The sequence below is a fragment of the Rhinoraja longicauda genome, chromosome 40 (assembly GCF_053455715.1).
Source record: "Rhinoraja longicauda isolate Sanriku21f chromosome 40, sRhiLon1.1, whole genome shotgun sequence".
NCBI classification, from domain to species: Eukaryota; Metazoa; Chordata; class Chondrichthyes; order Rajiformes; family Arhynchobatidae; genus Rhinoraja; species Rhinoraja longicauda.
The window spans coordinates 11,509,767-11,534,456 of NC_135992.1; the positions used below are offsets into that span (position 1 = coordinate 11,509,767).

General features: G+C 49.0%; 2 protein-coding genes across 8 annotated transcripts in view; one reads left to right on the forward strand and one right to left on the reverse strand.

The window, feature by feature from the left end:
- LOC144611345 (ferritin heavy chain-like) overlaps positions 1-24,690 on the reverse strand; it is a 131,307-nt gene that overhangs the window by 61,715 nt on the left and 44,902 nt on the right. The window lies entirely within an intron of this gene.
- The window catches only part of LOC144611342 (receptor-type tyrosine-protein phosphatase H-like), a 60,961-nt gene that overhangs the window by 34,766 nt on the left and 1,505 nt on the right, over positions 1-24,690 (forward strand). For 4 of the 6 annotated variants that reach the window (XM_078430401.1, XM_078430403.1, XM_078430405.1 and 1 more), the window contains 11 exons: positions 1,207-1,479; positions 2,512-2,605; positions 3,434-3,487; positions 4,447-4,528; positions 6,544-6,634; positions 10,365-10,441; positions 15,488-15,622; positions 17,247-17,375; positions 19,127-19,284; positions 20,786-20,921; positions 21,385-24,690. The exon at positions 21,385-24,690 is cut by the window's right edge and continues 1,505 nt beyond it. In XM_078430401.1, coding sequence (XP_078286527.1) covers positions 1,207-1,479; positions 2,512-2,605; positions 3,434-3,487; positions 4,447-4,528; positions 6,544-6,634; positions 10,365-10,441; positions 15,488-15,622; positions 17,247-17,375; positions 19,127-19,284; positions 20,786-20,921; positions 21,385-21,525 — 1,370 coding nt within the window. In that variant the 3' untranslated portion in view covers positions 21,526-24,690. The remainder of the gene's footprint in view (positions 1-1,206; positions 1,480-2,511; positions 2,606-3,433; positions 3,488-4,446; positions 4,529-6,543; positions 6,635-10,364; positions 10,442-15,487; positions 15,623-17,246; positions 17,376-19,126; positions 19,285-20,785; positions 20,922-21,384) is intronic. The other 2 variants (XM_078430406.1, XM_078430402.1) reach the window with 1 other exon arrangement.

Genomic DNA, 24,690 nt, shown 5'->3' on the forward strand with positions numbered 1-24,690 from the left:
GCTAACCAAGCATTGAAGATTACAAGGAGATGCAAGAATTCCTTAGAGGTATTGTGGCCATTTTAATTGCCTAAATTAATCAATATTTTCAAGCTCCTCAGATTTCATATTAAATATTTTTTGATGCTGTTAATTGTATGTTAAAAGGGTCTTGACCTAAAACGTCCTCCATTCCTTCTCTCCAGAGATGCTGCCTGTCCCGTTGAGTTACTCCAGTATTTTGTGTCTATCTTTGGTGTTGACACAAACACAATACCTACAATGGCTCAATCACCTCCAATACCAGGTGCCTGCACGTTTAGTTCAGTTTAGTTCAGTTTAATTTAACTTAATTTAATTTAGTTTATTTGAGTTCATTGTCACGTGAACCGAGGCACAGTGTTGCGCGCTGAGCAGCCAGCGGAAACACAATACGCGATCTCAACCGAGCCATCCACAGTCTACAGATACATGATAGATCAGCCATGTTTGAATGGCGGAGTAGACTTGATGGGCCGAATGGCCTCATTCTGTTATCACTTATGAACCTGTCAAAGTGCTCATCATGAGGTGGAAGGAACTGCAGATGCTGGTTTACACCAAAGAGGGACACAAAATGCTGGAGTAACTCAGCGGGTCGGGCAGCATCTCTGGAGAGAAGGAATGGGTGTCGTTTCTGAAGAAGGGTCTCGACCCGAAAAGTCACCTATTCCTTCTCTCCAGAGATGCTGCCTGTCCCGCTGAGTTACTCCAGCGTTTTGTGTCTGTCTGAAGACCTCATTGTGTGGCAGCTTTGTAACTGAGTTGGGGGTGAAGATATGGAAGGATATCTTCCCCATGTCGGGGGAGTCCAGAACCAGGGGTCACAGTTTAAGAATAAGGGGTCGGCCATTTAGGACTGAGATGAGGAAAAACCTTTTCACCCAGAGAGTTTTGAATCTGTGGAATTCTCTGCCACAGAAGGCAGTGGAGGCCGATTCACTGGATGTTTTCAAGAGAGAGTTAGATTTAGCTCTTCGGGCTAAAGGAATCAAGGGATATGGGGAGAAAGCAGGAACGGGGTACTGATTGTGGATGATCAGCCATGATCACATTGAATGGCGGTGCTGGTTGGAAGGGCCGAATGGCCTACTCCAGCACCTGTTTCTTCTATGTTTCTATCTGCTGGAGGGAAGGAGTGGATTTGTGCCTCCAGACTTTAAACGTATCGCACCATCCATTTTCCAGTCCCTGCCGCAATTTCGGACTTCCTCTGCTCCGAAAGGTCAGGGTACACAGTCACGGTGAAGTGGACGCGACCAAGGGGCCAGTTCACCAGGTTCAGAGCCTTGACCTACGACGGCGACCATCTGATTGGGAACCGCACCGTTGGGAAGGAGGAGGCAAGTGTGACGGTGGGAGACCTTCAGCCCGGGCGCAAGTATGATCTCGTGGTCTTCACAGAGAACGGGAAGACATCCAGCCAGCAGATGGTCACAAACTGCTGGACCAGCTTTCAACGTGAGTATGTTCAATGCAAATGCTTCCCCCCGCCGACGCCAGCCCCTTCTTCGTCTTTCGTGTCCATCGTCCATGTTTCAAATATTGACATCGCTGCCATCGTCCGTCCTGAAAAGGGCACAAGCTTCCGGCGACAATCAGTGGGAGCCGTCACTTGTACAATAGACGGTGGTGGAGGGAGCAGAATGAGCTCAGGACACTTCACGTTCCCTACGGGCGATCAGGACCTCATAGCAGAAGAGGCCACGTGGCAGGGCTGGAAACAGGAAATGGCCTCAGCTCATTGACTAGTGACTATTGAATAATAGTCATTGACTAATATTGCGCTCTTACTGTTTGCGTGTGTGCGTATGCATGTGTGCGTGTGTACGTGTGTGTGTGTATGTGTGTGGGTATGTATGCGTGTGGGCATTTACATATGTACGTATGCGTGTACGTATGTGTGTGTACATAAACGTGTGTGCATTTGCGTGTGTGTATTTTTGAACTTTTTTCTGAAGATAGACACAAAGTGCTGATGTAACTCAGCGGGACAGGCAGCTACTCTGGATAGAAGGAATGGGTAATGTTTCGGGTGGAGACCCTTCTTCAGACTGAACTAAACTAAACTAAAGACTCAATGACTAAATCCATCATCTGCTGCCATGCCGGTCCTAGTTTAGTTTAGTTTAGTTTAGAGATACACCTCAGAAACAGGCCCTTCGGCCCACCAAGTCCGCACCAACCAGCGATCCCCACGTACTAACACTGCCCTACACACACTAGGGCCAATTAACCTACAAACCTTGTACGTCTTTGGAGTGTGGGAGGAAACCGAAGATCTCGGAGAAACCCACGCAGGTTACGGGGAGAACGTACAAACTCCGTTCAGACAGCACCCGCGGTTGGGATGGAACCCGTGTCTCCAGCGCTGTGAGGCAGCAACTCTACCGCTGCCCCACCGCACCGCCCAGGAGATGGGCAAGGTCCTCAATGAGTATTCTTCTTCTGCTTCCTCTCTTTGTGTTAAACATCTATTTTTGTTCTTGGCAGCCATTATCATTGGAGCCACGGTGGGCTCGTTACTGGGCCTGATCCTGATTGGCATCCTGGTGTTCTTCATCATCCATAAAGGCTGGCAGCAAAGGTACGATCAAACGCTCACATTCGTATGTGATAGCAGCAGAACTAGGCCATTCGGCCCATCGAGTCTACTCCGCCATTCAATCATGGCTGATCTATCTCTCCCTCCTAACCCCATTCTCCTGCCTTCTCCCCATAACCCCTGACACCCGTACTAATCAAAGATAGACCACAAAAAGCTGGAGTAGCTCAGCGGGGCAGGCAGCATCTCTGGAGGGAAGGAATGGGTGACATTTCGTGTCGAGACCCTTCTCCAGGCCCGTACTAGTCGAGTCCTTCCTCAATTGGCACTGATGAGGATATCTTGGACAATACAGCTCACCCCCTCCATGACACACCGGTCAACCTGAGGAGCACCTTCAGCAACAGACTGGTCCCACCAAGATGCAGCACAGAACGCCACAGGACATCCTTCTTTCCTGGGGCTGTCAATCTGTACAACTCCTCCCCCTTCTGTCGTGGGCTAGACTGGTTTAGTGGGATATGGACCAAATGCAGGCAGGTGGGACTAGTGTGGATGGGACACGTTGGCCGGTGTGGGCAAGTTGGGTCAAAGAGGGTGGAGGGTGAACTCTCCACTTATCTCCTTTAGGATCTGCTTTAATATATGGACTGTCAGCATCAATTTTTGTTTAATAATATTGGGTGAAATACTTTAAGGCATTTTAATATATTAAATCTGTGTGAATTTGTGCGTCCTGTTGGTTTTTATTTTCTGACTGGCAAATGAAATTCCTCGTATGTTGCAAAACACACTTGGCTAATAAAGTATGATTGTGATCGTGATTGTTATCTAAGCAAATTGATATTTGAAACTTTTATTTAATTGCAGGATGCAACATGATCCGAAACTTTCCCCAATGTACAGCCTTCCCAAAGCGTTCAAGTAGGTGGTAATATTCCCTGTTCCCCATGATCCTGATATTGTCGCGCTTCACTGACTATATTTGAATCGTTATATAAATGGACAGAACTGCCCCACTAGTGAAAAGTTCTAAATATTGGCAAAGCAAATTTTGATTAGAGTGTTAGAGAGAAGTTTTTCGAAGTTTGTGCAAGTACATAGCTCCCTGAAAGTGGTTCCACAAGTAGGACTGGGTAGTGGAGAAGGTGTTTGGCAGGCTGGCCTTCATTAGTAAGGGCGGTGGGTATGGGAGTTGGGACGTTAAGTTGCAGATGTGCAAGTCAGGGGTGGCACGGTGGTGCCAGGGTAGAATCACTGCCTGACAGCATGCGTGAGGCTGCACTTACAACATAGAACAGCTGTTATCAGGCAACTGAACCATCCGACCAACTACTAGAGAGCTGTCCTGAACTACTATCCACCTCAGTGGAGACCCTCGGGCTCTCTTTGATCGGATTTTACCGGCTTTATCTCGGACTAAACGTTATTCACGTTATTCCCTTCATCACGTGTCTGTACACTGCGGACGGCTCGATTGTAATCATGTCTTGTCTTTCTGCTGACTGGTTCGCACGCAACAAAAGCTTTTCACTGTACCTCGGCACACGTGACAATAAACTAAACTCGAAGGTCAGCACTGGAGGAGGCCCTTCGCCCACGGTGTCTGTGCCGAACATGATGCCAAGATGAATCCTTATTTCCTTGACCGTAATCCGTATCCCTCCATCCCCTGCATCATCGTGCGCCTTTCAAAGTCTGGTATCTACTTCCACCAACTGCCCTGACGATGCGTTCCAGGCACTCTGCACTCTCTGTGTTGGAACATTTGGAACATTACGTTCAGTTTTAGCTGAAACTAGGGGTAGATGGAGTCAGTGGAAAGGAGGCTGTTTTATAAAAGAGCACAAAATAATTTTTTTGCTCTGTGTTTTGTTCACCAGCCCCATCCCTGTGAGTGACTACAAGAGTTACTACCAGCGTAAGCACGCTGACACAGACATTGGCTTTGCTGAGGAATATCAGGTGGGTACATTTTGTTTAAGTGCTTACTGTGAGCACGTGAGGTCATAAGGTCATAAGTGATAGGGGTAGAATGCGGCCACTCGGCCCATCAAGTCTACTCCGCCATTCAATCATGGCTGATCTAACTCTCCCTCTTAACCCCATTCTCCTGCCTTCTCCTCATAACCTCTGACACCCGTACTAATCAAGAATCTATCTCTCTCTGCCTGAAAAATATCCATTAACTTGGCCTCCACAGCCTTCTGTGGCAAAGAATTCCACAGATTCACCACCGTCTAAATAAATTTCTCATCTCATTCCTAAATGAGCGTCCTTTAATTCTGAGGCTATGACCTCTAGTTCTTCTGCCCATCACCTCTGACGCCTGTACTAAACCGTGAGGGAGGGAGAAAGTTCTATTTTGGACATGGACGCACCATTGCACTGGTGAACATTGCAAGTGCACATCCAGTCAACAAGGACAGACAATAGACAATAGACAATAGGTGCAGGAGGAGGCCATTCGGCCCTTCGAGCCAGCACCGCCATTCAATATACAGCTTTTCACTGCACCTCGGTACACAGGACAATAAACTCAACTGAAGTGAACTGAAACAGGCAAGGTTACGTGATTGGATATTTATAATAATAATAATAATAATAAACATTTATTTTATATAGCGATTTTCCAAGTGCTCAAATACGCTTTACAAAAACAGTCATGACATAAAAACAAACAGACGAACTTTCCTGACGGAGAAGCGGCGAACAAATAGCACTAGCGTCCTCTCACGTCAGGGTCCGGCAGTAGATAATAAAAACACAAGACACACAATTACAATTTTAACACAAACAGCCATCACAGTGATTGCTCCAGGCACACCCTCACTGTGATGGAAGGCAAAGAAAAGTCTTATCTCCTCCTCATTCTTCTCCCGTGGTGCCACGAGGCGATCGAGGCTCCCGACTTTTGAAGCCCCCACCGGGCGATGGAAAGTCCCAGGGCCGAGCCGAGCAGGCTGATGAAGGTCCTGAGCCCCCACCGGGCGATGGAAAGTGCCGCGGCCAAGCCGCGCAAGGCGATGAAGGGCCTGCGAGCGGGTCGATCAAACCTCGCGCTTCGGGGGGGTCGAAGCTGCTACAGCTGGAGCTCCCGAAAGCCGGTCGCCAGCCCGGGACCTGCGAGCTCCCGATGTTGCGGTCTGCAGGGCCCACGGCCGAAGCCTCCGAGATGATAAGTCCAGGCCCTACGACCGGAGTCTTCAAGGTCGATCCCAGCTGGAGGCCGCCGACTCCACGGTGTTAGGCCGTAGCGCGAACGGACACACAACACGGTAAAGGTCGCATCTCCGTTGAGGAGGAGATTGGAAGAAAAGGTTTCCCCCACCCCCCCCACCACCTCCCACATATACAGAGCTAAAAATAAATCAAAACATACATTTAAACGATAACAAAAGGCAAAAACATAAAAAAGACAGAGAGACTGCCGGTGAGCCGCAGCTGCAGAACACAGCCACGCCCCCAATTTAAGAACTCATGTTCCAACTAATCCCAAAATTGTCAAGTTTCACCAGAGAACTTGAGCAGGCCTAGTACACGGTTTATCCTGGCACGATGCTGCACACAGTGTTGGGCCGAGAGTAGATTTCTAATAATGTCATGCTGAGCAATAGATCTCCATTCTGTTTTCTTCACTGACGAACGATCTCTCTTCACAAAATGCTGGAGTAACTCAGCGGGTCAGGCAGCATCTCAGGAGAGAAGGAATGGGTGACCTTTCGGGTCGAGACCCTTCTTCAGACTGATGTCAGGGGGGCGGGACAAAGGAAGGATATAGGTGGAGACAGGAAGATAGAGGAAGAACATCATCTGAAGAAGGGTCTCGACCCGAAACGTCACCCATTCCTTCTCTCCTGAGATGCTGCCTGACCTGCTGAGTTACTCCAGCATTTTGTGAATAAATACCTTCGATTGGTCCCAGCATCTGCAGTTATTTTCTTACACTTCTTAAACAATCTCTCTTCCATTCATTGCAGTGTCTGGCAAATCTGAAGACAGACCAGTCAAAAGAAGCTTTCGAACTCGCAGATAACAAAGCCAAGAACCGATACACTAACATCTTCCCATGTGAGTACTGACTTTGCCATTTAGTCTAGTTTAGTTTAGTGTGGAGATACAGCGCGGAAACAGGCCCTTCGGCCCAACACGTCTGCACCGACCAGCGATCCCCACATATTAACACTATCCTGCACACACTAGGGACAATTCACACTTGTACCAAGTATACAAACCCAAGCCAATTAACCTACAAACCTGCAGGTGTGGGAGGAAACTGCAGATCTGGGTTCGATCCCGACTACGGGTGCTGTCTGTACGGAGTTTGCACGTTCTCCTCGTGACCTGCATGGGTTTTCTCCGAGATCTTCGGTTTCCTCCCACACTCCAAAGACGTGCAGGTTTGTTTATTTAATTGGCTTGGTAAATGTAAATAGAATTGTCCCTAGTGGGTGTAGGACAGTGTTGTGCGGGGATCGCTGGTCGGCGCGGACCCGGTGGGCCGAAAGGGCCTGTTTCCGCCCTGTATCTCTAAACTAAACTAAACGAAACTATCTCGGAGAAAACCCACGCAGTTCCCGAAGAGAACGTCCAAACTCCGTACAGACAGCACCCATAGTCGGGGTCGAACAAGGGTCTCTAGTGCTTCAAGCGCCATAAGGCAGCAACTCTACCCCTGCGCCCAACATTTACTAATTAACTCTGAAGATCTCTGCAATTGCCCTTTTCCTCCCTTCCACCTGCTTCTCTCCTCCCGTGTGGACAGGCCAGCAGGTTTTTACACAGTCATCCCAGTTGCTAAACACTTCTCCTTCCCATTCCCACACTGACCTTTCTGTCCTGGGCCTCCTCCATTGTCAGAGTGAGGCTAAACGCAAATTGGAGGAACAGCATCTCATATTTCGCTTGGGCAGCTTACAGCCCAATGGAACGAGCTTTGATATCTCTAACTTCAAGTAACCCCGGCATTCCCTCTCTCTCCATCCCTCCCCCACCCAAGTCGCACCAGCTTCTCGTTCTCACCCGACAAACAGCTCACAAAGGCATGTTACTTTTTTGCATATCTTTCATTCATTGTTCTTTATCTCTCTATATCATTGTCTACATCTCTCGTTTCCCTTTCCCACGGCTATCAGTCTGAGGAAGGGTCTCAACCCGAAACGTCACCCATTCCTTCTCTCCAGAGATGCTGCCTGACCCGCTGAGTTACTCCAGCATTTTGTGTCCATCTTCAGACATATTAGCAACCCTCTACACCAGTCTGTGGTTCCTCCTTGCTTTAAGAAGACTACTAACAAGACTAACAATATTAACATTTAAGACAGATGGCGCTGGAGGCCAAGTCAGTGGATATTTTTAAGGCAGAGATAGCTAGATTCTTGATTAGTTCGGGTGTCAGGGGTTATGGGGAGAAGGCAGGAGAATGGGGTTAGGAGGGAGAGATAGATCAGCCAAGATTGAATGGCGGAGTAGACTTGATGGGCCAAATGGCCTAATACTGCTCCTAGCACTTTTGAACTTATGAACAAACTCCACACTGACAGCACTGGAGGTCCAGATTGAATCAGGTTGGTTGAAGTTGTGAGGTGGTAGCTCTATGCCACTACACCACCCATTAGATACGGATACATTCAATGGATGTGCACAGATCTGGGAAGGTCAGAACGTATTGTCCATTTTAAATGCTCTTAAACACACTGGTTTGCTGGGGCTATTCCTGAGGGCAGTAAATCATTTGTAGGAAAGAACTGCAGATGCTGGTTTAAATCAAAGATGGACACAAAATGCTGGGGGGAAATGAAGGAATGGGTGACGTTTTGGGTCGAGACCCTTCAGTCTGAAGAAGGATCTCGGCCCAAAACGTCACCCATTCATCTCTCCAGCGATGCTGCCTGTCCCGCTGAGTTACTCCAGCATTCTGTGTCTAACAGCAGTAAATCAGGAATCAACTTAGTAAGCTAAGTACACGAGGCATGCTAAATTTAACGTCTTGAAGCATATTCATGAGCCAGGTGGGCCTTTACAGCAATCCAGCGATTTCAAGGTCACAGTTCTTGATATTCAAGATTCAAGATTCAAGATTCAAGATATCTTTATTTGTCATCCAAAAAACAAGTTTTTTGGACGAAATTTCGTCACCCACAGTCCAACAATAAGAGCAATAAAATAAGCAAATTACACAACCCCAACCAACACAAAACCCCCCAAAAAGAAACATCCATCACAGTGAGTCTCCTCCAGTCCCCTCCTCACTGTGATGGAAGGCCAGAATGTCTTTTTCTCTTCCCCTGCCGTCTTCTCCTGCGGTCAGGCTGTTGTCGTTGCCATGTTCCAGGCTGCGCCGGACGGTGAAATGTCCGCAACGGGCCGACCCAAGCCCCGCTGCAAGTCGGGGCGGTCGGGGCTCCCGACATTGAAGCCCCCGCCGAGCAGAGAAAATTCCGTGGCCTATTTCAGGCCGCGCCGGACGGTGAAATATCCGCGGCGGGCCGACCCAAGCCCCGCAATCCGGGGCGGGCGAACACGCTGCCGCTGCCGGAGCTCCCGATGTCGGCATCCACGCGGCCCGAGCCTAAGGCGAGTCGCAGCCGCTCCCGCAGCCTCCGAGAACGGCCGGCTCCGCTGATGGTGAGTCTGGTCCGCGGGCTCTGCGAACCAGAGCCCTGGAGGCCGCCAGCTCCAGGAGTTGGGCCGATGGTAGGCCGCAGCAGGAACGGAGACACGGCCCAGAAAACAAAGGTCGGGTCTCCGTTCGGAAGGGATACATATTTACAATGTTACAGTTCCCCCCCTCCCCCCCCACACCCACACATAGTACACAACACAAAAACACCACATCACAGCTACAATTAAGACAACAAAAACAACAAAAACACAAAGACAAATGGACTGCAGGTAAGCCGCAGCTGCTAGGGCAGCGCCGCCATATGTATGAAGGAACTGCTGATGCTGGTTGAAACTGATAGACACAAAAAGCTGGAGTAACTCAGTGGCCAGGCAGCATCTCTGGTGAGAAGGAAAAGGTGACGTTTCGGGTCGAGACCCTTCTTCAGACGTGACCTATTCCTTCTCTCCAGAGATGCTGCCTGACCCGCTGAGTTACTCCGGCTTTTTGTGTCTCATCACAATTCTTGATGTTTGCATCTATTCCAGATATATTTAACAGAACTTAAGTTCATCATCTGTGGTAGTTAAGTTCTCTTTTCCAAATCCTGACATCAGGAGGCGAATCGGGTAGAGCAGCTTCTGCTGTTACCACAGCAAAGATATTATGATATAGAGGAGAAGGAAGGACCATTGACTGGGTCTGAGGGGCTGAATGGCCAACCACTGGTTCTGAGTCCAGTTTAATTTATTGTCACGTGTACTGAGGTACAGTGAAAAGTTTTTGTTGCGTGCTACCCAATACATGATTACAATCGAGCCATTTACAGTGTATTGATACGTGATAAGGGAATAACGTTTAGTGCAAGGTAAAGCCAGCAAAGTCCGATCCAGGATAGTCCGAGGGTCACCAATGAGGTAGATCGTAGTTCAGCACTGCTCTCTGGTTGTGGTAGGATGGTTCAGTTGCCTGATAACAGCTGGGAAGAAACTGTCCCTGAATCTGGAGGTGTGCGTTTTCGCACTCCTGTACCTTTTGCCCGATGGGAGAGGGGAGAAGAGGGAGTGGCCAGGGTGGCAGGGATAATGTCGCTGTGTTGCGGTTGGCAGATGAGAAAGGTAAATTCTACCTAGTCGGTGCATAAGATGGCTTCTCGTTCCAATGACGTTATTTTTGCTTCTCTCTTGCCTCTTTCAGACGATGCCACCAGAGTTAAACTTGCTCGTCAGCCTGATAGAAGCTCTTCCGAGTACATCAATGCAAGCTACATGCCCGTGAGTTTTCACACACAGAAGGCTCTCTTCTGTAATATTATTATTATTATTAAATTTATTAAGCAGACTCATGGTCCATTAGAATACACATACAGTACACAGTATATACATATAAAATTAAATTAAATTAGAAAAGGCAACAATACCAATGTTTCCACATAGGTGCCGGGTATCTCACGGCACTGAAACCAGGATTTACCAGCAGCACAATGATGGAATTCTGAGAACCATTCAATCGGCATATAAATTTAAACATGAGATTCCTCAACAGGGCATGAAACGTATTGACTCCTGCACTACAAAACAGTTCACTTGCACTGCACCACCTTGGCTTTCTAAGCAATATGCGCATGCAGTCATTATAGGCAACCTTAAGTTTATGGATGCTTGACTTATTAAACTTTATCCACAAAGGAGTAGTGTAAAGAGGAGTACAGTACGCTCTAAACAGGTTTATCTTGACATTTCCTGAGCACCAGTGGAATTTCCTAACCAACATGTTAGCTTGTGCATACAACATGTGGCGCTGTCTATACATGTCCTCATCATCAGACATTTGATCTGTGATGACATGTCCCAGATACTTAGCTTTACAGCAGACAGATAGAACCTGCCCTGACAGGTAAAATGATGGGAAGACTAGATCTTTGTCCCCTTTTACTTTACAAATCATGACAACGCTCTTTTTAGCATTGTATTTCACGTCAAATTGGACACCATACTCAGAGCATATATTCAACATCTGCTGAAACCCAGCACTGCTGGGAGAAAAAACCGCCAGACCATCGGCATACATAAGATGGTTTACCAGGGTGTTGCCAATCATACATCCTGTTTTACAGCCTCTAAGCTGTTCAGATAAATCATTCATGTACACATTAAAGAGGGCTGGTGAGAGTAGCCCCCCCCCCTGGCGAACACCATTACCAACACCAAATGTTACAGAGACTGCATTACCCCATTTGACCTGCATGCTCTGGTTGGCGCACCAATATGCCAGGACCCTAATTATACTGTTAGGCACTCCTCTTTGACTCACTTTTTGGAACAGCTTATGATGGTTGACTCGATCAAAAGCTTTAGAGGCATCAATAAAACCAATTAACACAGAGGAATTCTGCCTTCTATACATTTCAACCATTTCCTTCAGGGCATAGATACATAAATCAGTACCATGCTTAGCCTTGAAGCCAAACTGGTTGTCTGTATCATATCATATATATACAGCCGGAAACAGGCCTTTTCGGCCCTCCAAGTCCGTGCCGCCCAGCGATCCCCGTACATTAACACTATCCTACACCCACTAGGGACAATTTTTTTTACATTTACCCAGCCAATTAACCTACATACCTGTACGTCTTTGGAGTGTGGGAGGAAACCGAAGATCTCGGAGAAAACCCACGCAGGTCACGGGGAGAACGTACAAACTCCTTACAGTACAGCACCCGTAGTCAGGATCGAACCTGAGTCTCCGGCGCTGCATTCGCTGTAAAGCAGCAACTCTACTGCTGCGCTACCGTGCCGCCCAAATGTAGTACCCAAATAAAAACATAATCTATCTAATAAAATTATTTCCAGGACTTTGGATAACACACTGGCTGAGCAATTGGTCTGTAATTATCCAAGCTCCCCACCTTGCCCTGCTTTGTCCTTGATGATAGTAGAAACCACCACCACAAACATTCATAACAGAAAGATCTGCCATACAGTGTTTACCTGCTCCACCCAAGATGCACCAGCTTTTCGTTTCCGCCCAACAAACAACAAACAACTAACCCGTTTCCTTTATCATCGTTACTTTTTTGCATTTCTTTCATTCATTGTTCTTTATCTCTCTACATCATCGTCTATATCTCTCGTTTCCCTTATCCCTAAACCAGTCTGAAAGAAGGAACGGGTGACACTTCAGGTTGAGACCCTTCTTCAGAGTCTGAAGAAAGGTCTCGACCCGAAACGTCACCCATTCCTTCTCTCCAGAGATGCTGCCTGTCCCGCTGAGTTACTCCAGCTTTTTGTGTCTGTCTTTGGTTTAACACCTGCACCTGCAGTTCCTTCCTGCACGTAACTACAGCTGAATTCCTTATTTCTATAACAGATTAAATGTGCCGGCACTGGAGCTCGCTTTTCAACTCCCATCTTCAGATCACGTCCAGGCCTTTGGTCACCTTTCAATAACTCAGCTTCTTATTGCGGGCTGTCACGGTGGCGCAGCGGTAGAGTTGCTGCCTTGCAGCGACTGCAGCGCTGGAGACCCGGGTTCGATCCCGACTACGGGTGCTGCCTGTACGGAGTTTGTACGTTCTCCCCGTGACCTGCGTGGGTTTTCTCCGAGATCTTCGGTTTCCTCCCACCCTCCAAAGATGTACAGGTTTGTAGGTTAATTGGCTTGGTAAATGTAAAAATTGTCCCTGGTGGGTGTAGGATCGTGTTAGTGTGCGGGGATCGCTGGTCGGCGCGGACCCGGTGGGCCGAAGGGCCTGTTTCCGCACTGTATCTCTAAACCTATTCCCATGTATCACAAAATGCTGGAGTAACTCAGCAGGTCAGGCAGCATCTAGGAGAGAAGGAATGGGTGACGTTTCGGGTCGAGACCCTTCTTCAGACTGACTACTAAACTTACTCTCAGTTCATTTACAAAAGCAAAACCTTCTTGATGCTGGAAATGCAAACTAAAATGGAAATCAGTGGAAAGTACCAAACAAATCAGGCAGCAACTGCCCAAGGAGGAACAGAGTTAGTGTCTCAGGTCAAAGGTTCGGAATCTACTTAGTTCAGTTTAGTTTAGAAATACAGCGCGGAAACAGGCCCTTCGGCCCACCGAGTCCGCACTGACCAGCGATCCCCACACATTAACACTATCCTACACACACTTGGGACACTTTTTACACTCATACCAAGCCAATTAACGTACATACCTGCACGTCTTTGGAGTGTGGGAGGAAACCGAAGATCTCGGAGAAAACCCACGCAGGTCACGGGGAGAACGTACAAACTCTGTTCAGACAAGGACCCGTGGTCAGGATCGAACCTGGGTCCCTGGCGATGTAAGGCAGCAACTCTACCGCCGCGCCACCGTGCTGCCCAAAATAGACTGTTCTAATGAAAGGTCTTTGACCTGAAAAGTTAATCCAGCTGCGCACTTCAGAAATATGCTGCTCATTTCCAGCATTTCCTGTTTAATCCCGGTTCATTTCCAGGTCTCTTTTGTAACATGCGACTTTGTAAAAATCTAAAGCATAAAATAAAACACTTTAACCCCCCCTCCCCCTCCCATATTGACCTTTCTGTCCTGGGCCTCCTCCATTGTCAGAGTGAGGCCCAGCGCAAATTGGAGGAACAGCACCTCATATTTCGCTTGGGCAGCTTACACCCCAGCGGTATGAACATTGAATTCTCTAACTTCAAGTTACCCTTGCTTTCTCTCTCTCTCCGTCCCTCCCCATCCTCGTTCTCTGACCATTCTGACTGTCCTCTTGATTAAACTTTCTCTGTATGCATCCTTGCCCCCTTCCCCTAGCGAACAATCATATCATATCATATCATATATATACAGCCGGAAACAGGCCTTTTCGGCCCTCCAAGTCCGTGCCGCCCAGTGATCCCCGTACATTAACACTATCCTACACCCACTAGGGACAATTTTTACATTTGCCCAGCCAATTAACCTACATACCTGTACGTCTTTGGAGTGTGGGAGGAAACCGAAGATCTCGGAGAAAACCCACGCAGGTCACGGGGAGAACGTACAAACTCCTTACAGTGCACCCGTAGTCGGGATCGAACCTGAGTCTCCGGCGCTGCATTCGCTGTAAAGCAGCAACTCTACCGCTGCGCTACCGTGCCGCCCAATGATCCATTCTACATTTTCCTTGACCTTTCTCTCTTTTAATGTCTCGTTTTCACACCTTGCCCCTCCTTTTGTCTGTGTCTCCCACTCCCCCTGGCCCTCAGTTCGAAGAAGGGACTCGACCTGAAACGTCTCCCATTCCTTCCCTCCTGAGATGCTGCCTGACCTGCTGAGTTACTCCAGCATTTTGTGTCTATCTAAAGCATTTGGAAGCTCCATAAGGTGGTTCTGAATCGGTGAGTCACAGTGACGTACAGTTCTGGTCCTTCAGCACTGCCACCCATTTACAATAATCCAACATGAATCCTCCATTTTATTCTCGCCACAGTCTCATCAACTTCCTCCATATTCCACCACTCCCACTCGCTGAGGGACATTTACAGCAGCCAATTAACCTACGGACCCAATTCTGACAAAGAGCCTTTTGCGTAAAAAAAACGTTAACCCTCTCTTGTGTAGGGAAGGAACTGCAGATGCCGTCTCCAACCAAAGATGGACACCAAAAGCTGACGTGACTCAGCAGAGGGACGGGCAGCATCTCAGGAGAGAAGGAATGGGTGACGTTATGAGTCGAGACCTTTCTTCAGACTCTAAAGAAGGGTCTCGACACGAAACGTCGCCCATTCCTTCTTCAGACCCGTAAGGGGAAAGGGAAGTGAGAGATATAGACAATGATGTCGAGAGATAAAGAACAAAGGGATGAAAGATTTGCAAAAAAGTGAGGATGATAAAGGAAACAGGCCTTTGTTAGCTGTGTGTTGGGTGGAAACGAGAAGCTGGTGTGACTTGGGTGGGGGAGGGATGGAGAGAGAGAGGGAATGCCGGGGTTAAATCTCTCCTCCTGCACTTGCATCCTGACCTGCTGAGTGTTTCCAGTGTTTTCTGTTTTTGGTTTAACCTGTCATCCTGCATGTTTTGGGATATTAGAGGGAACTGGAGCACTCAGGGGGAAACCTATGGCTTCACTGGAAGAGCAGGGCGGCGCGGTGGCGCAGCGGTAGAGTTACTGCCTCGCAGCGCCAGAGACCCGGGTTCCATCCCAACTACGGGTGCTGCCTGCACGGAGTTTGCACGTTCTCCCCGTGACCCGCCTGGGGAGTTTTCTCCGGGTGCTCCGGTTTCCTCCCTCACTCCAAAGACGTGCAGGTTTGTAGGTTAACTGGCTTTCTCTTCAGCGTTTCCCTGCTCATTTCTCACAGGGTTACCGTCTCAATAAGGCCTTCATTGCTGCCCAGGGACCCCTGCCCAACACGGTGGTGGACTTCTGGCGCATGGTTTGGGAGCAGAAGTCCAAAGTCATCGTCATGCTGACCAACTGTGTGGAACTAAATCGGGTAAGTCATTGATTCTACCTTTCACAAGCTCACAGGTGGATAAGTGATCGGGGCAGAATTAGGCCATTCGGCCCACCAAGCCCACTCTGCCATTCAGTCATGGCTGATCTATTTTCTCTCCCTCCCAACCCCATTCTCCTGCCTTCTCCCATGTAACCCCTGACACCCGTACCAGTCAAGAATCAAACAGGCAGCCAGCATCGTCAGATACCCACACCACCCTGGCCACACTCTCACTTCACTCCTGCCTTTGGGAAGAAGATACAGGAGCCTGAAAACTGTATCGCCCAGGATCCAGGAGCAGCTTCTCCCCTACAGCCATCAGTCTGAAGAAGGGTCTCGACCCGAAACGTCGCCCATTCCTTCTCTCCAGAGATGCTGCCTGACCCGCTGAGTTACTCCAGCATTTTGTGTCTACCTTCATTTTGAACCAGCATCTGCAGTTATTTTCCTACACGTCGAGGAAATGTAGAATGGTTCATTGTTGGCTGAGGCCCAGGAGGCACACAATCAGCAACATTAACCCAGAGGACAGTGAAACCCGTCGGAGAACCAGGGTGGGGAGGGGACGATGAGAGGGAATGCCGGGGTTACTTGAAGTTGGAGAAGTCAGTGTTCATACCGCTGGGGTGTGAGCTGCCCAAGCGAAATGTGAGGTGCTGTTCCTCCAATTTGCTTTGAGCCTCACTCTGAACATGGAGGAGGCCCAGGACAGAAAGGTCATTGTGGGAATGGGAGGGGGAGTTAAAATGTTTAATATCCAGGAGATCGCGTAGGCCCAGGCAGACCGAGCGGGGATGTTCAGCGAAACGATCGTCGAGCCTGCGCTCGGTCTCGCCGAGATGTAAGAATCCACACCTGGAGCAGCGGAGACAGGGGATGAGTTTGGAGGAGGTGCAGGTGAACCTCTGCCTCACCTGGAAGGACTGTGGGGGTCCTTGGGCGGAGTCGAGGGGGGGGGGGGAGGTGTGGGGACTTTGTTACTCCGTTACTTTTTTCTACAAGTGGTAGTTCTACTCAATAACCAATGTCTGTCGTCTCCTTTTTGCTGTGGTTTATTTTCACCCACACGTTTAGACCGTAATGTTGTATCCTTATTGTTTTGATGTGTTTATGCTTTATTCTTAATTGTTAACTGTATGCTCGTGTTGTCATTTGTGAGCGGAGCACCAAGACACATTCCTTGTATATGCACATACTTGGCCAATAAACTTATTCATTCATACATTCGTTCATATAGAAACATAGAAAATAGGTGCAGGAGGAGGCCATTCGGCCATTCGAGCCAGCACCGCCATTCATTGTGATCATGGCTGATTGTCCCCAATCAATAACCCGTGCCTGCCTTCTCCCCATATCCCTTGATTCCGCTAGCCCCTAGAGCTCTATCTAACTCTCTCTTAAATCCATCCAGTGATTTGGCCTCCACTGCCCTCTGTGTCAGAGAATTCCACAAATTCACAACTCTCTGGGTGAGATTCTTCTCACCTCAGTTTTAAATGGCCTCCCCTTTATTCCAAGACTGTGTGGCCCCTGGTTCTGGACTCGCCCAACATTGGGAACATTCATTCATTCATTCATTCATTCTTCGTCCGGGACCCTCGTCAAGCTTGTTTTCATTTAGTTCCAGGTGAAATGTGAACACTACTGGCCAAAGGACCTGGCAACCTGCCTCTATGGGGACCTTGCAGTGAACATCGTTTCAGAAGAGATCTTACCTGAGTGGACAGTCAGGAAATTCAACGTCAAAAAGGTGAGCAATGATGTGGACATCAGTGGGGAAGTGGGTGATCAGTGACTCAATACATCATCATTGAATCTAAAACGACTCAGGAACAGCGACAAGAAATATCCCGACATCAGCTCAAGCGGTTACGATCAACGCAATCTTTTACACGGGTGTCAATCTGCTCAAGCACCGGTTCCCAAAAATGTAATAAACCTTGTTCATATTTACAGGGATCATAACTTCGGGGAATCTCCAGAGATGCTGCCCGTCCCGCTGAGTTACTCCAGCAATTTGTGTCTTATCTTTGGTCTAAACCTAGCGAGGGTTGCCAACTTCCTCACTCCCAAATACGGGACAAAGGGTGATGTCACCCCCCCCCCCCCCCCCCACGTGACCTCACCCAGCCAGCGGCCACGTGCTCCCGCTCCACCAATGGCGGCTGCCATTGGTGGAGCGGGAGCGCGTGGCCGCCGGCTGGGTGAGGTCCCGTGGGGCGCGCGGGGCGGTGACGTCACCCTTTGTCCCTTATTTGGGAGTGAGGAAGTTGGCAACCCTACTAATACGGGACAAGGGGCGGTCCCGTACGGGACAAACTAATTCAGCCCAAAATACAGGATGTCCCGGCTGATACGGGACAGGTGGCACTCTCCCAAAACCGGCATCTGCAGTTCCTTCCCACACACTTCGGGGAACCTCCAGAGATGCTGCCATTCCCGCTGAGTTACTCCAGCATTTAGTGTCTGTCTTCGGTCTGACCCAGCGTCTGCAGTTCCTTCCTGCACGCACTTCGGGGAACCTGTTCCATTGACTTACCTTTAACACACTCTGCACAGAGGGCGGGTGTGGAGACGTTGTTTCCACTGGCATGGGACCAGAGGGCACAGCCTCACGATAACAGGACGTGCCTTTAGAAAGGAGATGAGGAGGAAAACCTTTAGCCACAGTCTGTGGAATTCACTGCCACAGACGGCTGTGGGGCCTTTGGCTATTTTTAAAGATTCTTGACTAGTACGGAGTGTCAGGGGTTGTGGGGAGAAGGCAGGAGAATGGGGTTGAGAGGGAGAGATAGATCAGCCATGATTGAATGGCGGAGTGGACGTGATGGGCCGAATGGCCTAATTCTGCCGACAAATGATTGTGTGGATCTTGTTTTTGGATTTATCTAAAGCCTCCACCATTGATGTAGTGAGCAGTGCACACTTTTTGCAATCTTCTTCGCTTCAGGGCATTCAAGTTGCACAGCCAGGCCAAGATGCAACCAGTCAGCCATGTTCTCTGCTGGACACCCGTGGAGTTTCAAGAGAGCGTGTGGGAAGGAACAAAGGGCCTCGACCCGAAACCTCGCCCATTCCCTTCTCCCCACTGCCCCGCTGAGTTACTCCAGCTTTCTGCGTCTATCTTAGGTTCAAGAGAGTGGCTCTCTGGCATCGGGGGAATCGAGGACCAGAGGACACGGGTTCAAGGTGGAGGGGGAAAGATTTAATAGGAATCTGAGGGGTAACTTTTCCACACAAAGGGTGGTGGGTGTATGGAACGAGCTGTCAGAGGAGGTAGTTGAGGCTGGGACTATCCCAACGTTTAAGGAACAGTTAGACAGGTACATGGATAGGACAGGTTTGGAGGGATACGGAGCAAACGCGGGCGGGTGGGACTAGTGTAGCTGTGACATTGTTGGCCGGTGTGGGCAAGTTGGGCCGAAGGGCCTGTTTCCACGCTGTATCACTCTGTGTCTCCAGGAGTTGTGAATAATGCTCTGCCCCTTTGTTTGTGTTCAGACTAGGTACTCAGAGGCACGGACTGTCACCCAGTTCCACTTCACTTCCTGGCCAGACCACGGAGTGCCGAAGACCACAGAGAAACTGCTGCAGTTCCAGCGGTTAGTGCGAGATCACCTGAACAAAAACCGCGATGGACTCCCTGTGGTACATAGTAGGTAAGGTGCTCAACATTTCATGCTTGTTCAGCTTCTCATGTTTAACTCTAATACAAGGCTCTGTCTTAATGGGCCATAGACTCATCGAGTGATACAGCGTGGAAACAGGCCCTTCGGCCCACCGAGTCCGCACCGACCCGCGATCCCCGCACACTAACACCACCCTGCACACACTAGGGACAATTTACATTGATATCAAGCCAATTGACCTACAAACCTGTACGTTTTTGGAGCGTGGGGGGAAACCGGAGCGCCCGGAGAAAACCCACGCAGGTCATGAGGCGAACGTACAAACTCCGTACAGACAAGCACCCGCGGTCGGGATCGAACCCGGGACCCGGGTCTCTGGCGCTGAGAGGCAGCAACTCTACCGCTGTGCCACCTAGATGGATCATTGTTGGGATGAATAAAAACCTATTGTAAAGGACACAGATTTTTTAAAGGACAGGCCATGCTGCCCCCAAGTGGTCAGGATGGGGGAACACACATCTAGCTCCCTCACCCTGAACATAGGATCCCCCCAGGGTTGCGTCCTACTGTACTCCCTGTACACACATGACTGTGGGGCCAGGTTCAGCTCAAACTCCATCATCAAGTTTGCTGATGACAATGTGGTGGTGGGCCGGATCTCCAACAACGACGAGAAGGCTTACCGGGAGGAGGTGGCTGATCTGGCACTCTGGTGTCAGGACAATAGCCTCCTCCTGAATGTCACTAAAACGAAGGAGCTGATTGTGGACTTCAGAAGGGCTAAACATCCAAGGACGTACACGCCACTGGAGATAAATGGGTCTACTGTGGATAGGGTGAGCAGTTTTAAATACTTGGGAGTCCGCATCACAGAGGATCTGACATGGGCAACGCACATTGCCGTACTGGTGGGTAAGGCTAAGCAGCGCCTTTACCACCGCAGACAGCTGAGGAAATTCAGAGTGTCTCTGAGGATCCTTCATTGCTTCTAATCTGGGGCTGTAGAGAGCATCCTGTCTGGCAACATTACAGTCTGGTTTGGGAACAGCTCTGCCCAGGACAGGATGGCCCTGCGGAGAGTAATGCGTTCGGCAGAACGCACCATGGGAACTACACTCGTCCCCCTGCAGGACCTATACATCAGGAGGTGCAGATCCAGAGCAAGCAAGATCATGAGGGACCCCTACCACCCCAGCAACGGACTGTTCCAGATGCTACGATCAGGCAAACGCCTCCGCTGTCACGCTGTGAAAACGGAGAGGATGAGACGGAGTTTCTTCCCACAGGCCATCAGGACTGTCAACTTTTATAACTCCAGAGACTAAATTTTTGTCTACACTATAGTAACTTATTAACTTTATTGATATGCTGTAACTGTAATTCTTTTTTGTGCACAATCCGCAGGCATTGCCACTTTCATTTCACTGCACATCGTGTATGTGTATGTGACAAATAAACTTGACTTTGAAACGAAGGGAAGACGATAAGTTCGTCGATTCTGCTTAATGGCGGTGTTTCCGTTTACTTTCAGTGCAGGGGTTGGGCGCACTGGCACGTTAATAGCCCTTGATTACGTGCTCCAGCGAATGGAAAAGGAGGCAGTGGTCGATGTTTATGGGATTGTCCATAACATGAGGATGAATCGCCCTTGTATGGTGCAGACTGAGGTGAGGATTTGCTTTAGATTTTTTGGCTTTAGAATTGTTATCACTTTCAGTGATTTCCGCTCCAACTTGGAAACTTTTAGAAACATAGAAAATAGGTGCAGGAGGAGGCCATTTGGCCCTTCGCGGCCGGCACCGCCATTCATTTTGATCATGGCTGATCATCCACAATCCGTACCCCGTTCCTGCCTTCTCCCCATACCCCTAGCCCCCAGAGCTCTATCTAACACTCTTTTAAATTCATCCAGTGAATCGGCCTCCACTGCCTTCTGTGGCAGAGAATTCCACAAATTCACAACTCTCTGGGTGAAAAAGTTTTTTCTCACCTCAGTTTTAAATGGCCTCGCCTTTTACACTTTAGTTTAGTTTAGTTTGGAGATACAGCGCGGAGACAGGCTTTCAGTGAAAGCCTCGGTCATTTCACAGCCTATTTTCCCCCATTTGCGTGTGTGTGTTTTTTTTTTAGAAACAGTACATCTTCCTGCACCAGTGCATCCTGGACAAGATTCAAGAGAAGTCCATCGACGAGCCGATCTACGAGAATCATACGGACCTCATCTACGAGAACGTCGACGCAATCTCATTCGGAAACGATCACCACGTTTAACGTCAGAGACGCGCCACTCTTCCCTTCGGTCCCGTTGCCACGGATACAGGGCGCACTAGGCCTGGAACTGTCTTTGTGCCTTTTTCCTTTATTGTGCTGCCATCCCTGATCCAGTGAAGACTGCACTGAGTGCCAACTCTCTCCCAATCTTTCATGGTCCCTCAGGTTCCATTACACCATCGTCTTGTGTGTGTGTGTGTTTGTGTGCGTGTGCGTGTTTGTGTTTGTTTGTGTGCGTGTGTGTGTTTGTTTGTGTGTGTGTGTGTGTTTGTTTGTGTGTATGTGTGCATGTGTGTTTGTTTGTGTGAGTTTGTGTGTGTGTTTGTGCGTGTGCGTCCAAATTCTCCAGTTCACTGTCTGCCAATTTAGTTTTCCGACCAGTCTGTCTGTCCGCCTGATTAGATTCTACCTCATCCTCACCTTATCCCTCAGTTGACAATGACCTACGTGCAGGAAGGAACTGCAGATGCTGGTTTAAACCAAAGATAGACACAAAAAGCTGGAGTAACTCAGCGGGACAGGCAGCATCTCTGGAGAGAAGGGATGGGTGACGTTTCAGGTCGAGACCCTTCTTCAGACTGATCCATGATCTATTGTACATTTTCCTTGAACTCCGTCCCCTTTGATCTCTTGTTTTTCACACCTTACCCTTCCATATCTCTTGTTTCCCTTTCCCTGGACACTCACTCTGAAGAAGGGTCTCAGCCCGAAACGACACCCATTCCTTTCCGGGGTTTAGTTCAGAGATACCGCGTGGAAAGGGGCCCTTTGGCCCACTGAGTCCATGCCGACCAGCGATCCCCGCACACTAACACTGTCCTGCACACACTAGGAACAACATACAATTTTACCGAGCCAATTAACCTACAAACCTGCACGTCGTTGGAGTGTGGGAGGAAATTGGAGCACCCGGGGAAAAACCCCACGCAGGTCACGGGGAGAAGGTACAAACTCTGCACAGACAGCACCCGTAGCCGGGATCAAACCCGGGTCTCAGGCGCTGTGGGCGCTGTAAGGCAGTAACTCTACCGCTGCGCCACCGCGCCGCCTAGGTGACGTTTCGGGTCGAGACCTTTCTTCAGACTGAGAGTCAGGGGTGAGGGGAACGGGAGATGAAGACGGTACTTCGTACAAATGAATGGAAGATGGCCAAGAAGCAACAATACTCCGTGAAAGGTGGAGCCCGTAACGGTCACGCATTCCCTGTCTCCAGAGCTGCTGCCCGAGCCCCTGTTACTCCAGCTTTTTGTGTCTGTCTTCTGATCTTCAACTCACTCCACTTTCTCATCTCTTTTCACTCCTCACAAATAAGATATCTCGGCCTTTAATATGTTTAAAGCCTCTTCCTTAACAACTCTCTAGGTGGAGAATTATAAGAAGCACTACCATCTGAGAGAAGATATTCATGTCACAGGAATAGGAGTAGAATTAGGCCATTCGGCCCATCAAGTTTACTCCACCATTCAATCATGGCTGATCGATCTCTCCCTCCTCACCCCATTCTCCTACCTTCCCCGGTAACCTCTGACACCAAGAATCTATCTACCTCTGCCTTAAAAATATCCACTGATCTGGCCTCCACAGCCTTCTGTGGCAAAGAATTCCACAGATTCACCACCCTCTCTGACTAAAGAAATTCCTCCTGATCTCCTTCCTAAAAGAACGTCCTTTAATTCTGTGGCTATGACCTCTAGTCCTAGACTCTCCCACTAGTGGAAACATCCTCCCCACACCCACTCTATCCAAACCTTTCACTATTCTGTACGTCTCAATGAGGTCCCCCCCCCACCCTCTCATTCTTCTAAACTCCAGCGAGTACAGGCCCAGTGCCAACAAACGTTCATCATAGGTTAACCTACTCATTCCTGGGATCGTTCTCGTAAACCTCCTCTGGGAAATCTCCACAGGCAGCACATCCTTCCTCAGATATGGTGCCTACAATTGCTCACAATATTCCAAATGCCAGGGCCTCATAGTCCTCCTCATCTCCATCTTGGATGAGTGGTCCCCAAAGATACTAGAGGAGCAAGATGGACCACTCCGTCGACATCGCCTACACTGAAGTGTAGTGCGCAAAGGAGCAGAACGTCCGCCATTTTAGTAAGCAAACCCCGCCGTCCGTTATGCCTCTCGCAGTGTAATCAGTGTTTTGGGGGAACAGTATGTGTGACGATACCATTAAAATGCAGAATATATCTCATTTATCAACTCACAGATTTTTGTTATTTTTCTTTAAAATGTTTCTGCAAGTTTCTGCCTACTAAAATGGCGCCGTGACATACTACGGTTTTTAGGGTCGATTGGTCTATCTTGTTCCTCTAGTATCTTTGGTGGTCCCTTATTTCGGAAACCCTGACCCTGGTTCTAAATTCCATCCCCAGAGAAAACATCTTCTCAGCATCTACCCCTGTTAATGAAAAACACCTCGAAAATCACTTGCTGTTGCTCTAAACACTTCAATAGTTCTACGTGAACTGGCTGCCTTTCCATGGAACAGGTTATTTCAATATGACACTGTAGGCCCGGGCGCCGCGTAACAGAGGTTGCATAGCAACCCGCCTCCCGGCCCGGGCGGCCACCATTGGTGCAGCGGGAGCACGTGGCCGCTGGCTGGGTGAGGTCACATGGGGTGTGGGTCGGTGACGTCACCTTGTCCCTTATTTGGGAGTGAGATAGTTGGCAACCCTTACCACCTTCTCATCACTAACCTACACACCCGGGGCAACTTAAAGTGCTCAGTTTACCCACCAACCGCACATCATTAGTATGTGGGAAGAAACGAGGCCAAACTGCACCCAGTCACATGGAGAACATGCAAACTCCACACAGACAGCACCCAAGGTCAGGCTTGAACCCAGGCCACTGGAGCTGTGAGTAGCAGCTCTACCAGCTGCTTCACTGTTCAACTCATTCCAGTTACAGCCACCAGAGGCAGCAGAGGTGAACATCTTCTCCTAATCTACCTGCTTCTGCCTCTGTAAAATATTGAGCATGCATCTCTAAGACAGACATGGTACTTACAAAATTCTTAAGGGGTTGGACAGGCTAGATGCAGGAAGATTGTTCCCGATGTTGGGGAAGTCCAGAACAAAGGGTCACAGTTTAAGGATAAGGGGGAAGTCTTTTAGGACTGAGATGAGAAAGTTTTTTTTTCACACACAGAGT